This window comes from Morone saxatilis, unplaced genomic scaffold (assembly GCF_004916995.1).
Source record: "Morone saxatilis isolate NCDOM2014 unplaced genomic scaffold, NCSU_SB_2.0 Contig16, whole genome shotgun sequence".
Lineage (NCBI taxonomy): Eukaryota > Metazoa > Chordata > Actinopteri > Moronidae > Morone > Morone saxatilis.
In genome coordinates, this window is record NW_023339718.1 from 12,009,488 (window position 1) to 12,021,630 (window position 12,143).

The window sequence follows — 12,143 nt, forward strand, 5'->3', positions numbered from 1 at the left end:
GTGGCCGCCCCACACAGGGATGAAAGTGACTGTAATGAAAGGAAACACCCAGTCAAAAATGTCCTCACCTCGGCCACTTATGTTAGAGCTGCATCCCTCAGTGCTGAACTTAACATTCAGCAAAACTCTCCGCTGCTGTTAGACAACTCCCTCTTTTCCTAATAAGCCTGAACAACTGACTACAAGAAAAAAAAAGAAAAAAAGACATCAGGGAGGGCCAGAATCTTCAAGGCCCACAATCAGCTGAGCCTCGGGCCAAAAATAGACCTTTGACTGATGGCAGAGGGGAATTGTGTCGGGACCGCTCAGCAACCGGACACTGCCTGTGTCTGTGCTGTTGCCACTGCCCGGTATGAAGCCATAAGCCGGGGCTGGAGTAACTGGAGGAGTCTATAAGTGGGGGATATGAAGCAGAACTTCACTCCCTAATAGTAACGTTTTTTTCTTATTTGAACCACATTTGTTTCAGGGTCTTCAGTACCACATCTCTCTTTCTGCTGCAGTTTCAGTTTGGGGGCATATAGCGTTTAAATGCAAACATGTATTGAATCTGTGACACTGCAATTATTAGCTTGCCATGCCATTACAGGGGTGAGGGAGGCCCCCACAAGACGTCTGCGTCAGTCTGAGCCAATATTTGGTAAACAGCGCGACCTTGAGGCAGGAAGAAAGAACTGAAGTTTTATTAGAAATTAAAAAGAGCGCTTGTAATGTAAATCCCACATAACTAATAGAAAGTAGGACTAAATAATAACGGAACAGACATTTCTTTTGTTTTTTAATTTTGTGTGGAACATGACTTTTGTTTTGTTCTTAATTTTGAGAAATGGAGTCGTGGTGGTTGCGACAGGCACACATTTATGTTTCCCTGAGACATACATCTGTAAAGAATGTGTATAAATATGGACGTTCATTTTTTTAAGTACATCATTAAGGTATTATTTATTTGATCAGTTTCATTAATTTAGCAACCGGAACTTTTGCTAAAAGAATGATGCCAAGTTTTGACCTGGCATCATTCTTATTTATGCGCAATTTTTTTTAAAAGTTTTTTTCATTGTTCTATCTCAATTAGGCTATTACATGATCATAACAGCCAGATTTTGTAAACCGGTGTTTAACCGGGAATTAGGAAGAGGTCGACTTTTAAAAAAAGTCTTTAAATTATTATTATTAACAAACAACAGCGAAAGTGGGTATATCTGACTGGGGGGATGTAGGTCTGTAATAACAAACTCTTAATAAAAACATTTACTATAATAATGAAATAGTGCGAATTAGGAGACTAAGACTTTCTAAACTTCCCGCACCCTGAGACAACTGATGCGTCATTCTTAAGATGACAAATGGACACAAAACAGCATTAATTAATTCAAATAACCAAATAAAGAGCTTCAAACATCACAGATAGTTTTCAAACATTTATTTCGACACGTTAATTAATAACAAAAACAGATTCATCAACGAGAGTCGCCACTGCAACAAGTTTCACAAATATATTACCACTCATCTTATTTACATTGATTTCTTTTAAGACATACCTTTGAATGTCAACGCACATAAATATCATGCAATTAAAACATTTCTTTAAGAAATGAGCTACACAACGTGTCTTCACATAGCATCGAACATACGGACACTGTAAAGTTTTCTTGTGGCCAAAGGCTTCAGCAGTGAGGGTAGGACAGTCTGAGGTGCTCATTTATTAAAGAAGCAGTGCTCAGCATGGTAGGGGGGCAGAATGGAGTCCTGGGAGCCGGCAGGAGCCTCGGAACCAAACAGGCAGCAGGGCCCGACATGAGATGAGCGTACCCAAGAGCGCTGTGGCGTCTCTGCTGTGGGTTTGGGGTCGGGAGACTGGTGGGCGAGGGTTTGCTCATGATGCTGTCAATGCTGAAGGAGCACTTTCTCTGCGGGCCAGGCTTTGACTGGGCGGTTTCTGTTGAGCACAGCTGCGCTCTGAAGTCTTTTGGCCCACTGCACTTCCCGTGACTGTTCAGAGTTTGTGGTAGAAGGTGATAGGGAGAAGGGGGCATCATGATGCCCTCCTGCAGGGGCATGTACGGGATAGGAGCGGCGGGCGGGGGGCTCACCTGGCCCTGCACGCAGTATGGCTGCCCGTACGGCCGGTAGCAGTTCAAGTTGGAATAAAACATAAGTCCGTCTTTGCCAAGCTCTGGGTGGTTTCTCTTGAACCGCTTCCTTCGGCGAAGGAAGCTGCCGTTGTCGAACATGTCCTCTGAGGCAGGGTCCAGAGACCAGTAGTTACCTTTTCCCGGGTTCCCAGGCTCCCTCGGGATCTTAATGAAACAGTCGTTGAGGGAGAGGTTGTGCCTGATGGAGTTCTGCCAAGCGGGGAACTTGTCTCTGTAGTAGGGAAACTTGTTGCTGATGAAATCACAGATGCCACTCAGCGTCAGCTTCTTCATCGGACTCTGCAGGATGGCCATGGTGATCAGGGCAATGTAGGAGTAGGGAGGCTTAACGGAACTGTTCTGCGCTTTCCTGGACGGCGGTGCGTCTGCGCAGAAACTGTTCTCGCTTTCCCCCGAGGAGTCTGGCTCTGAGGAGTCAAACTCAGCACCAGATTCTGCCGAGGAGCCGGGGTCCGTAGCGCACCCATTTTGGTATAAACGCCCATGGGTAGGCTCATCCTCGCCTACTATGTCAATCTCATCCTCATCAAGTGGCAAAGCAGAGTGTTGAGAAGCTTCAAATTCACTGGAAAGAGTCATGGTCACACGCAGAATGTTCAAAAACGCGTAAAAACTCAACTGTGCCAACGAGACATCAATAGCTCGCAGTGCGTAAAAACCAAAAGGCCCCTATCATGCGTAAAAGCGCATCTACCGCGTGGTCCTTCTTAAACCGTGTGTACCGGCTGTTTGCTGTTGTAATGAAAGCTGAGGCTTTATATGCTGAGAGGCTGCTGCCCTAAAGGCCAGTCCCATTAACCCTCTGGACCTATCAGAGTGGCCCCTCACCGCGGGGAGCCAGAAAAGGCAAGAACACAGGGGGGGTTTGGGGAGTCCTGAAGTGCGAACGGCCTATTCCTGCAAAGAAAGCCCAATTTATAGATGGCACTTTGTTGTTATTTTGGCAATTATGGAAACGTCTTTGGCATTTAATTTCAATTAATTAATTTCAGAGTGCCAGCACAACATTTTTATCATATAAAACAAAATAAGACAGAAGATCTGAAAGCTTACATATCTTTGTATTAAGACATTCTGTGATGAGTTTAGGTTCTACACATGACCGAAATGATATGTAGTGTTATTTTGGCTCATCACTTTTTGCACTCCTGCAGCATACACCGTGAACACATTCATAATGGTTCGTGTGCAACCTATGTACACACACATGTATGACAGCTTGCGTTGTCCTGTGTCAGACATGTGCACATGTGAGCAAAAGTTGAATCTTGATATTTGAATCATCTGATATTACAAATACGTTCAGCAGCGCAGTAGGAGGTGGGATGTTCTTGGGACTTTTAACACCACGCCTAGCCCGTGATAAGAAACAAAGTGTTTCCCCCTTCAAACCCCCGCGGGTTCGTTTAGTTTGCCACCTTTGGATGCCCGCGGGTGGTGTGACCATGAAAATGGCCGTGGTTGGACTTCCCGCAGCCAGCAGAGAAAAGAGGTAATAGTCGCCTTAACGAGGCCATCAGCATCAGAATCGAGTAGGAAACGGCTCAGCTGCACGGTGCGCCCTGGGCTGCAGGGCTCAGCTCGGCTTTACGACCGGGATGAATAAGCAGAGCCATCCTCAAAGCAAACCGGTCCAACAGCGGATATGTGTTAAAACCGTGCTGCTAAACTATCTCCATTGCAAATGACCAAGTTGTGAAAACTCCACCTATTTCGTCACCTGACTGGGCCTACTGTGTGTGTTCATGTGTGAGAGAGAGATGGTTCTCACATGACTGTACCAATCAAGGTTTAAGTAACAAATACCAGAAAATAGAAGAGCTGTAATATGTCGTTGCAGGTCCAGAGTGTATACAGCAGAAAAAACATGTAGTCTTAAAAGCCATTTTAAGCCAGTGATGTGAAATAACTGTATTGTTTCCATATATCTGGAGAATTTTCTCCCCAAAAGTCAGTATTTTAAAAAAAATGGGAAAAGATGACAGAGAGTAAATACCTAATTAAAAAAAAAAACATTTTTAAGTATTCACAAACCCGGTAACAACTGTTTCACCTGGTTTAAATGTTGGATCTGTAGATCAAATACAGGTTTGCATGGCACTAACATAATGTTTATAATAATGATTAGAGCCAATTATATTGCCATTTTCAAGGGGAACTCATTGTAAAATATTACTTCATACCTATAATATTTGAGTTATCACACTTGTGAAACCTTTTATCATAATCACGGCCTGCTGACTGATGGAAAAGTTAACAACTTTTTGTATGTGTTTCATAACAATAAAAGTTAAGATGTTAATGCTATTGGAGGCATTTTTCACACTTTGTTGAGTATCATAGTGAACTTACCACTCCACACAAAGGCACTTTGTCTCTGTTGTTATGTTAATAGTCTGCTGTTGTCTTCTTGAACCGGCCATTTTTACTCATGGTTAAAAAGATTATTTTGTTTGTATATCAGAACAGTCATAGACGTTCAGGAAGAACACTTTATTTTGAATAATTTAAAAAACAAACAAAAAAGGTGTTAAAAGCCAGAAACATAAGCAATGTTACTTCATTTACAAAGTACCGCACTTGATACAGTATGTGTGTTACTTTCCAATACTACTTGGTTTCCTAACCTTCAAGAATTGCAGATTTTTACAAAGCCATCTTTATTAAAAATACAATGTATTGATTAAAATTCTGGCTCTTTGTTTACGTGTGCACCCCTATTCAGAGGTCGTATTCAGGATACATTTCCAGGGTGACACACGGCATTTAGCTGAGGCACTACAGCAACATAAACACTCTTTGATTTACTGTAGCTTTTAAAGAAGGTAGTGATGGGTTATCACAATTTGAAACTACTGTGTTGATCACTACAGTAACCTTAACCATCCTCTGACGTACCTCATGTTCTTGTAAGAAAGGAGAGAACGTCTGAAACACAGTCTCAGATTTATGGATGGCCAAAGTCACAGCTTTTGCTCCAGAAAGAACAGTTTTCAACGCAAAGAGGAGAGAAGAACTTGTGACTATTTTTCCTCTGTTCCTTGCACCACTGAAGATATGAACTGTTCCTGCAGAATGTCCTTGTCCAGGTTCCTACCTGCAGAACAGAGTAGAGACAAACATGAGCATCAACATAGCATGGCTACACACTATCATAGACATGGTATGTGTTATGTATTATAGAGGACAGTGGTTCTCAAGGTCAGGTCTAGCCAGGTCTGTAATTTCCTAACAGTTTCCTTAACATTTCCAAGGACTTTTTGATTTTCAGAGAACCTCCCTGGAAAGAAAAGCTAAATTGAGACCCAAAGAAATATTCATTTGTTACTCATTACTCATTTATATTTTCCAAAATAATTTGTACCAAACTACATATTTTGTTTCTAGGACATTTTAAGAAAATTGTTAGAAAATTGGGAACTGTTCAAATAAAGCGTTACCCAAAACTATAATGCAGGTTTACAGCCAAGAACTTATGGAATCAGAAAACTGCTAAACTGTGTAACAAGTTTTTGTACTACCTCCATCAAACAAACCTGAGCACATACTTAAATAAGCACATACTTTAATAATTAATAGAAGAGCCATTTTGATCAGTTTCATGCAATTTTAATGCAAGATGTGTGTGTGTCTTCACCTATAAAGACCAGTCGGTTGATCCGCGGGTTCTCCTCCCAAAGCTGTGGAGTCTCATTCAGGTCATACAACTCATGGACCCCCTGCAGCATCACTTGGTGGGCTTTACCTGCAAATGATACTATGCCCTGAAAACACACAAAAACACACAAGTCACAAGTCACGAGTGACACATTAACAGACGCTGAATGAAGCTTTTGAAACTGATGAATACAGATAAATAAAGTGGCATTTATTGATCACTGCTGCCACTGGGGTGACTATTGTGCTTTACTGTACCTTTAAACGAATGACAGTCATGGGTTGCCCTTCTTTGTTTTTGAACATCTTTTCCCATAGCAGATCCTGAAACAGTGGCAAATGGGTGTTTACTTTACAAAGGACTGTATTGTTTTAGAGCTAATTAGTAATGGAAACAGGGATACAAACTCTGGAGGGTCTGAATGATGCAGTGAATGTACCTGGATGAAGACATTCAAGGCATCCTCAGGGAGATCTCCAGCCACTTCAAATGTCACAGTTAAAATACTCTGAGGGAGACATTAAATACAGTATGGAAGTGTTAGCAATATGTGATAGTAATAATATTTAACAATTAAAGATTTTGTGGTTTTTAATTTCAGTACGTTCCAACATTTTTTACTTACTAAAATACAGATAATCGAGCCAATTAAGCTTTATATTCACAGACACACGCTATTTAAGTACAATTTAAGGGACTTGTCCTTCACTTGAGTGTTTCCATTTTATGCTACTACATATATGTATATAAAATAATATATATAGTGGTATAAAATGGAAACACTCAAGTAAAGTACAAGTACTTAAATTAAGTAGATGGTTAAGTGAGTGTACGTAGGTACATTCCATTGCTGCATTTATGTTTTGAGATGTATATTTTCAGGCCATTATTGACAATAAGACTGACTTGACTGATCTTTCACTCATTTAAAAGTTCCTTCATGTAAAATACAATCTAACGCATGTTTTAAGGTCACTGAAACCAGAAAAGTCACTAACATTAAACAAGAGAAGTGTTTTTACGCCCCAGCTGATGACTTTGTCAATGACCGTGTCAAAAACCACAACTCCACTCGGCACCTGAAACCCAGTAATGCCCCCGGCGGCCCTCGCTCGCTCTTCTTCTCTCTCACACACATACACTCCCTCCTCTTCATACTTCCTTACAGCATTAAACGGCCACTTTGTAGATATTTGGGGTTTTTGTGGTGAAGTGTTAAGGGTACACACTTCCTTGTCATTTGGTATAACAACAGAAAAACAGCATTCTCATTTACATGAAAAGAGCAACATGGGGAAGAGGAGGGGGGAGAAAGGTGGGGGGGGTCTGAGGGACAGTTGAGCTTCATGCGGGAAAGGGAACCTGGAGAAAACAGACAACAATGCCGTTATTTACCCACACAAACAACCCTCATCTCTCCTCATCCTGTGATAAAAGTTCATGGGTATAAAGCGCAACTGAAAACAAGATGAGGCCTAATTGCTGTGGGGAGTCATTTGGTCTAAAGCCTGAAAACATAAAAAGAAATGGGATGAGACTAATGCTGGAATAAATATTTTTAATAATTTACAGCTTCACTAAAAAGAACTGGACTTAATTGATGTTTGGATATTGGGGATACGCTGTATGTTTTCTTTTAAAAGGGTACACTAAATAATTCCCATTCATATTTGATATTCAGTTGCTAATTAAATAGTGAGACACTGTATACTATATTTTTTATAAGTTAAAACAACTGTAAAGCCATAACAAATAACCAAGACTCTAGTCCGTCTAGCCATCACAGTGTTCCCAGTCTACTGAATGTTTATGCTGCTGTGTATGACCGAGACTAGGTCTATTTGTAGTGTAACAAGAAAACATCAAAAGCCTCAAGTTGATCTCAACACAAAAACCAAAGCAGGGAGGGAGTTTTCACTACAGTGTCACAGCCTCGGGGAATGCAAGGCACAATGTTAGCCTGAAGAGAATGCACTCCTTTATCCTGTAGGAAATGATGTGTTGAAATAAATTAGCAAACAAAACAGGGAAAACTTTGAGAGAGGCATACTGTGTGAGTATCTGCAGTTAAGGAATAAAAGAATATATGAGGCAGTGTCACAAAAGAGCATACAAACAATACCTTGTCAAGATGTGGTCTTGTAGATTTCACAAGTTGGAGCTTCTCTGCAAGACTTTCAAAGGAGAGAAATGATTAAGCAACTTTTTTTTTCAGTTTCATTCAACATAAAAGACTCATGCCTGCTTAAAAAGGCTGAAAAGATAACCATGTTACATTTACTACCTTAACTAAATTAATTCAAATTACATTTTATTTAAAAATGATTCAACAAAAGGCATCTGACAGCTGTCCTACATGGCTATTTTTTGCACCTTGTGTCAGGATGGATTGACCAGAGCTACATGGTGATGGGATTTTATGTAATTTTTATCATTTCTGGAGCTGCATTTACATCTTGTTTAAATAAAAAGTAATATTTTTTTGTAAACATTATTTTGTGAATTTAAATATGCGTGTGCTTTCTCCTCTGATATTCTCTTCAGCTCTCTGCTGCTGACATTTTGTGGTATTTTAGAATCATTAAGTGATTGTTTAGGATCAGAGATTTTAGAGAACACTTGGGTTATTTAACACCGTTTCTGAACATTAAGCCCCCTTTTTTTGTAAATTGCTGCACAATTTTATTTCTTTAGGACACTAAACCATGAAACAAGGAGGGGGGACATGTTTTTGATTGAACTGGTCACAGACAGTAGACATACAGGATGTATGAGGTTTTGCATGCAGATCTTGTTTTATGTTTTAGGCCCAAAAGCCAAAAAGTATCAAACCACTGTTTTTAGCTGCCATTTAAGTTGTTTCTATGATTAAATCTTTTACATGATTGTATGTATGGACTGTTTTACACATGATTGATAATTGCATTTCTGTTTAATTCTGATTTTATGGCATATTTTGTTTTTTTAATCTTACATAGTTTTAACCATAACTAATTGCTATTTCTGTCTATTGTGAAAAAATGTGTTTTAATCCCAAAGAAACTTTAATGAGGTTCAATAAAATGACCATCTGAAGCAACAAATGTACTTGAGATTTTTTTATTTCGTTCTCTTCTCTGCTTATAGAGACAGGACGATACAGTATTCCCCTTTGTGTTCTGTCTCACGGTATAACATGCTGTATCAGTGCTTAATGACACAACTCTGAATGGAGTTGTGAAAACTTTAGAAATGGCAATTAAATCCTACAAAACACCCACCAGCACCTCCAAACAAACTTCAGCCCTTGTTCTCCCCATCAGACCTCCTCATCCTCCCCCTTCTCCCTGACCTCACAAGGAGGCTAAATGTTGTGTCCAGCAGCTTGAGCCCCGTGTGCTGTTAGTACCACACAGGCGGAGCGGCGGGGGGCCGCTTCAAACAGCTATGGGATGGAGGGGAGGAGGGGCTTGGACTCTCAAAGGCAGGGGGAAAGGAGCTATCTGTTGGGACAAGGGGAACTCCTCGGGAGCCAGTGGACACACACAGCTCTAATCCTCTGCAGCTGGTCTCAGAAACACTGACTGAGGGCATGTAAGAGAGCTTTAACACCGCGGCCCGTTTCATTCACATGAAAGGATGAACACTGACTCTATTCATGAGAATGACATTCTACAGGGGATACAATATGATGACCACCCTGCGGTGTAACAGGGGGACGCTCAATAAAAGAGTCTGTTAATTAGAGAGAAACACGGTGAATAACAGTATCAAAGACCGATGGATGCGCAGTTCAGACAGACTAGCAACAAAATAACTTCTTGATCTTTTATTGTAAATGTAGGTACTATACATTGGAGATGGCCAATATTATCAGTAGACATATTAGTATCAGCAGATACAGTAGAAATTGAAGTGAAGAAATGCCAAAAATATGTTTAAGGAGTATCGCCATGACATAGTTTGTCCACTAGAGAAAACTGACAGGTTTATATTTGAGCTGTGAAACATCCTGTACGTCCTGTCACACATTTAGGGTTCCCATATCAGAAATGCTGAATACAGTATATCACTCATTATTAGAAAACATAAGAATATCAAGTAATATAACCTTGTAAAGGGTTATAAACTCTCGATTGTTGCACAAAAGAATCCGTCACTTGTATTACATATGTATTTATTTAAACTATGTTGCGATGGCCTGAGCGGTGCTGCATCTTGCGATTTTGTCAGGGTCATTTTTCCATTTGTGTAGCTGCATTTACAGCCTGCGCCAGAAAAAAACGCTGACAGTTTCTAGCTTTTTAAAAAAAATATGTTGTAATTTGTAAATTAGAAACAGTGTCGCCATTACAGTAACTCATTTATCTGCCAGCATTGACAGGTTTATTCTTCATCTGTAAAAGGTTCCACTTAGTAATTATTTTGGTTTGTTTATGTGACAAATATCAGCTGATATAGTTACTACATTAAAACAGTCAAATATCAGTTTTGGTATTAGGCTTTCAAAATTAAGTTTCTTGAAATTTTTTTTCTAAATGAATACATTTTGTGCACATGAAAATTAAATGGGACAAAATCAACTCACTTTGCTCCATCCTTACTGTCAAAGGAATGCAGATCCAGCACTTCAGAGAGATCCACCCTGTGGAAGATGATTATTGATTATAACAGTTTATAGATGTGTAGGATGGACCAATGTGTAGGATTTAGAGGCCTCTAGCGTTGTAGTTGCAGATTCATCACTTCACTTCAACTGCGAAAAAAAACACAGATGGCCTTATCTAGAGCCAGTGTTTGGTTTGTCCACTCTGAGCTACTGTAGAAACATGGCGGTTCAACATGACGGCCTCCATGGAAGGCAACCCACGGCCTGTGTAGATAAAAACGGCTCATTCTAAGCTAACAAAAGCACAACAACTCTTATTTTCAGAATTGTGATGCATATTATATTCCTTTTCTGCCAATAGATTCTCCTAAATGTTACACAATGGCCCTTTAATTTCAAATCCAACTTGACCTTAGTGGGTAATAAATCAAGTACAATTTCAGATTTTGCCACAAGTTGGCTAAAACTAACATTAAGGGTAACCGAGTGAACTGACTCCAGCAAAAAGTTGTGGGGCTGTTTTTCCGATTAACCCCTCGCTGCACGGTGTCTTTCATCTGTTCACCCTGACCTGAACTCTGTTGGTGGGTGGGGATGGGGGGCAGATCCAAAACACACCAAAACCTTTGATACACATTGCTTGTGTTAGCCAGATGCTACCTGGGTCCAATAACATGCTAATACAGAGGGTGCATATACACACATATTTGCACGCACGCACATTCACACATATGCAACCATGTCGGCTTGAAGACCCAGGGTCGAAGAGCAAAGACTTCTGGGTAACTGGACACCATTGAGGGTAGTGGTGTTTACTCAGGGTGCAGCAGTTTGTGTGTGTGTGTGTTGGGGGTTTCTCCTGAACATTGTCACGCCTGAACTGCTTCATCTTTGATATAAAGATCTGAGCAGGAGCAGCACGTGGAGTTCATCTGTTACACTAAGCAAAGCAAGGAACCTGGTACAAAGCTGGATATACAAAAAAAATAAACTTACCTTGACTTCTGGGTTTCTAGAATCTTGACAAGACCATTTACAGACCTGAAGTGATGAAATAAAAAAAATGTCAATACTCATTCCTACAACAACTGTTCTTTTTGACCTAACAAAAGGAAGCCAAGTGTACTTTTTTCCCCAAAGTTACACGAGGAGCTCAATAATAAGAACATCGATGAAAATGCCAGAGTACTACTAGAAAAAGGGAGATGATAAAAGTATGTAAGGCTAACCTGACTGCATCTCGGATTTGAGTGAGTTCAGTCTCATTCACAAGGTCTGTCTTGTTGATTATGGTCAGGTCAGCGACAGCAATCTGCCTAAAAAGACATTACATACACAAGGACACAATTTTGCCAAAACCAACAACAGAGACAAGTATTTGCACCAAGAATCCCACAAAATGAAGATCATGCGTAAACACACTAAATCAGCTACATCAGGTAGTCACTGGCTTGTTCAATCTTGTATCAAGTAAAGTTGCGTGTTTGCAATCTTTATTGTAAAACTCATTTACAAACTGTGTACGTGCGTGTGAGTTTTTGTGGGTGGCGGCGGGCAATACGTGCCAAACTCAAATGGGAGCTGAGCGCCGTTTAGCTTGGAGGTGAAAACACAAACAAAGACCAAGAATGCAAAGGGTCATGCAACTGGTCTTTCTTCATCAGTGTATTTGTTCAACAACAACAACCACACAGCTGCTGGAAGAGACAAACAGAGACGCCGAGGGAGACAGACAGGCGGG

The 12,143-nt window shown here is 40.4% G+C and overlaps 2 protein-coding genes across 5 annotated transcripts in view; both read right to left on the reverse strand.

The window, feature by feature from the left end:
* Nucleotides 1–1,667: 1,667 nt before the first annotated feature.
* On the reverse strand, nt 1,668–2,735 carry foxd5 (forkhead box D5). The gene has a single exon (XM_035658241.1). It carries the CDS (start codon nt 2,733–2,735, stop codon nt 1,668–1,670), a length of 1,068 nt encoding a protein of 355 aa, XP_035514134.1.
* Nucleotides 2,736–4,630: 1,895 nt separating this feature from the next.
* Nucleotides 4,631–12,143, reverse strand: part of cbwd (COBW domain containing) — a 13,045-nt gene continuing 5,532 nt past the window's right edge. For all 4 annotated transcript variants that reach the window (XM_035658789.1, XM_035658788.1, XM_035658790.1 and 1 more), the window contains exons 9-16: nt 11,632–11,718; nt 11,399–11,443; nt 10,382–10,438; nt 7,937–7,988; nt 6,254–6,322; nt 6,072–6,137; nt 5,794–5,920; nt 4,631–5,253 (exon numbers count right to left, since the gene is read on the reverse strand). In XM_035658789.1, the coding sequence (XP_035514682.1) occupies nt 5,180–5,253; nt 5,794–5,920; nt 6,072–6,137; nt 6,254–6,322; nt 7,937–7,988; nt 10,382–10,438; nt 11,399–11,443; nt 11,632–11,718 (577 nt within the window). In that variant the 3' untranslated portion in view covers nt 4,631–5,179. The remainder of the gene's footprint in view (nt 5,254–5,793; nt 5,921–6,071; nt 6,138–6,253; nt 6,323–7,936; nt 7,989–10,381; nt 10,439–11,398; nt 11,444–11,631; nt 11,719–12,143) is intronic.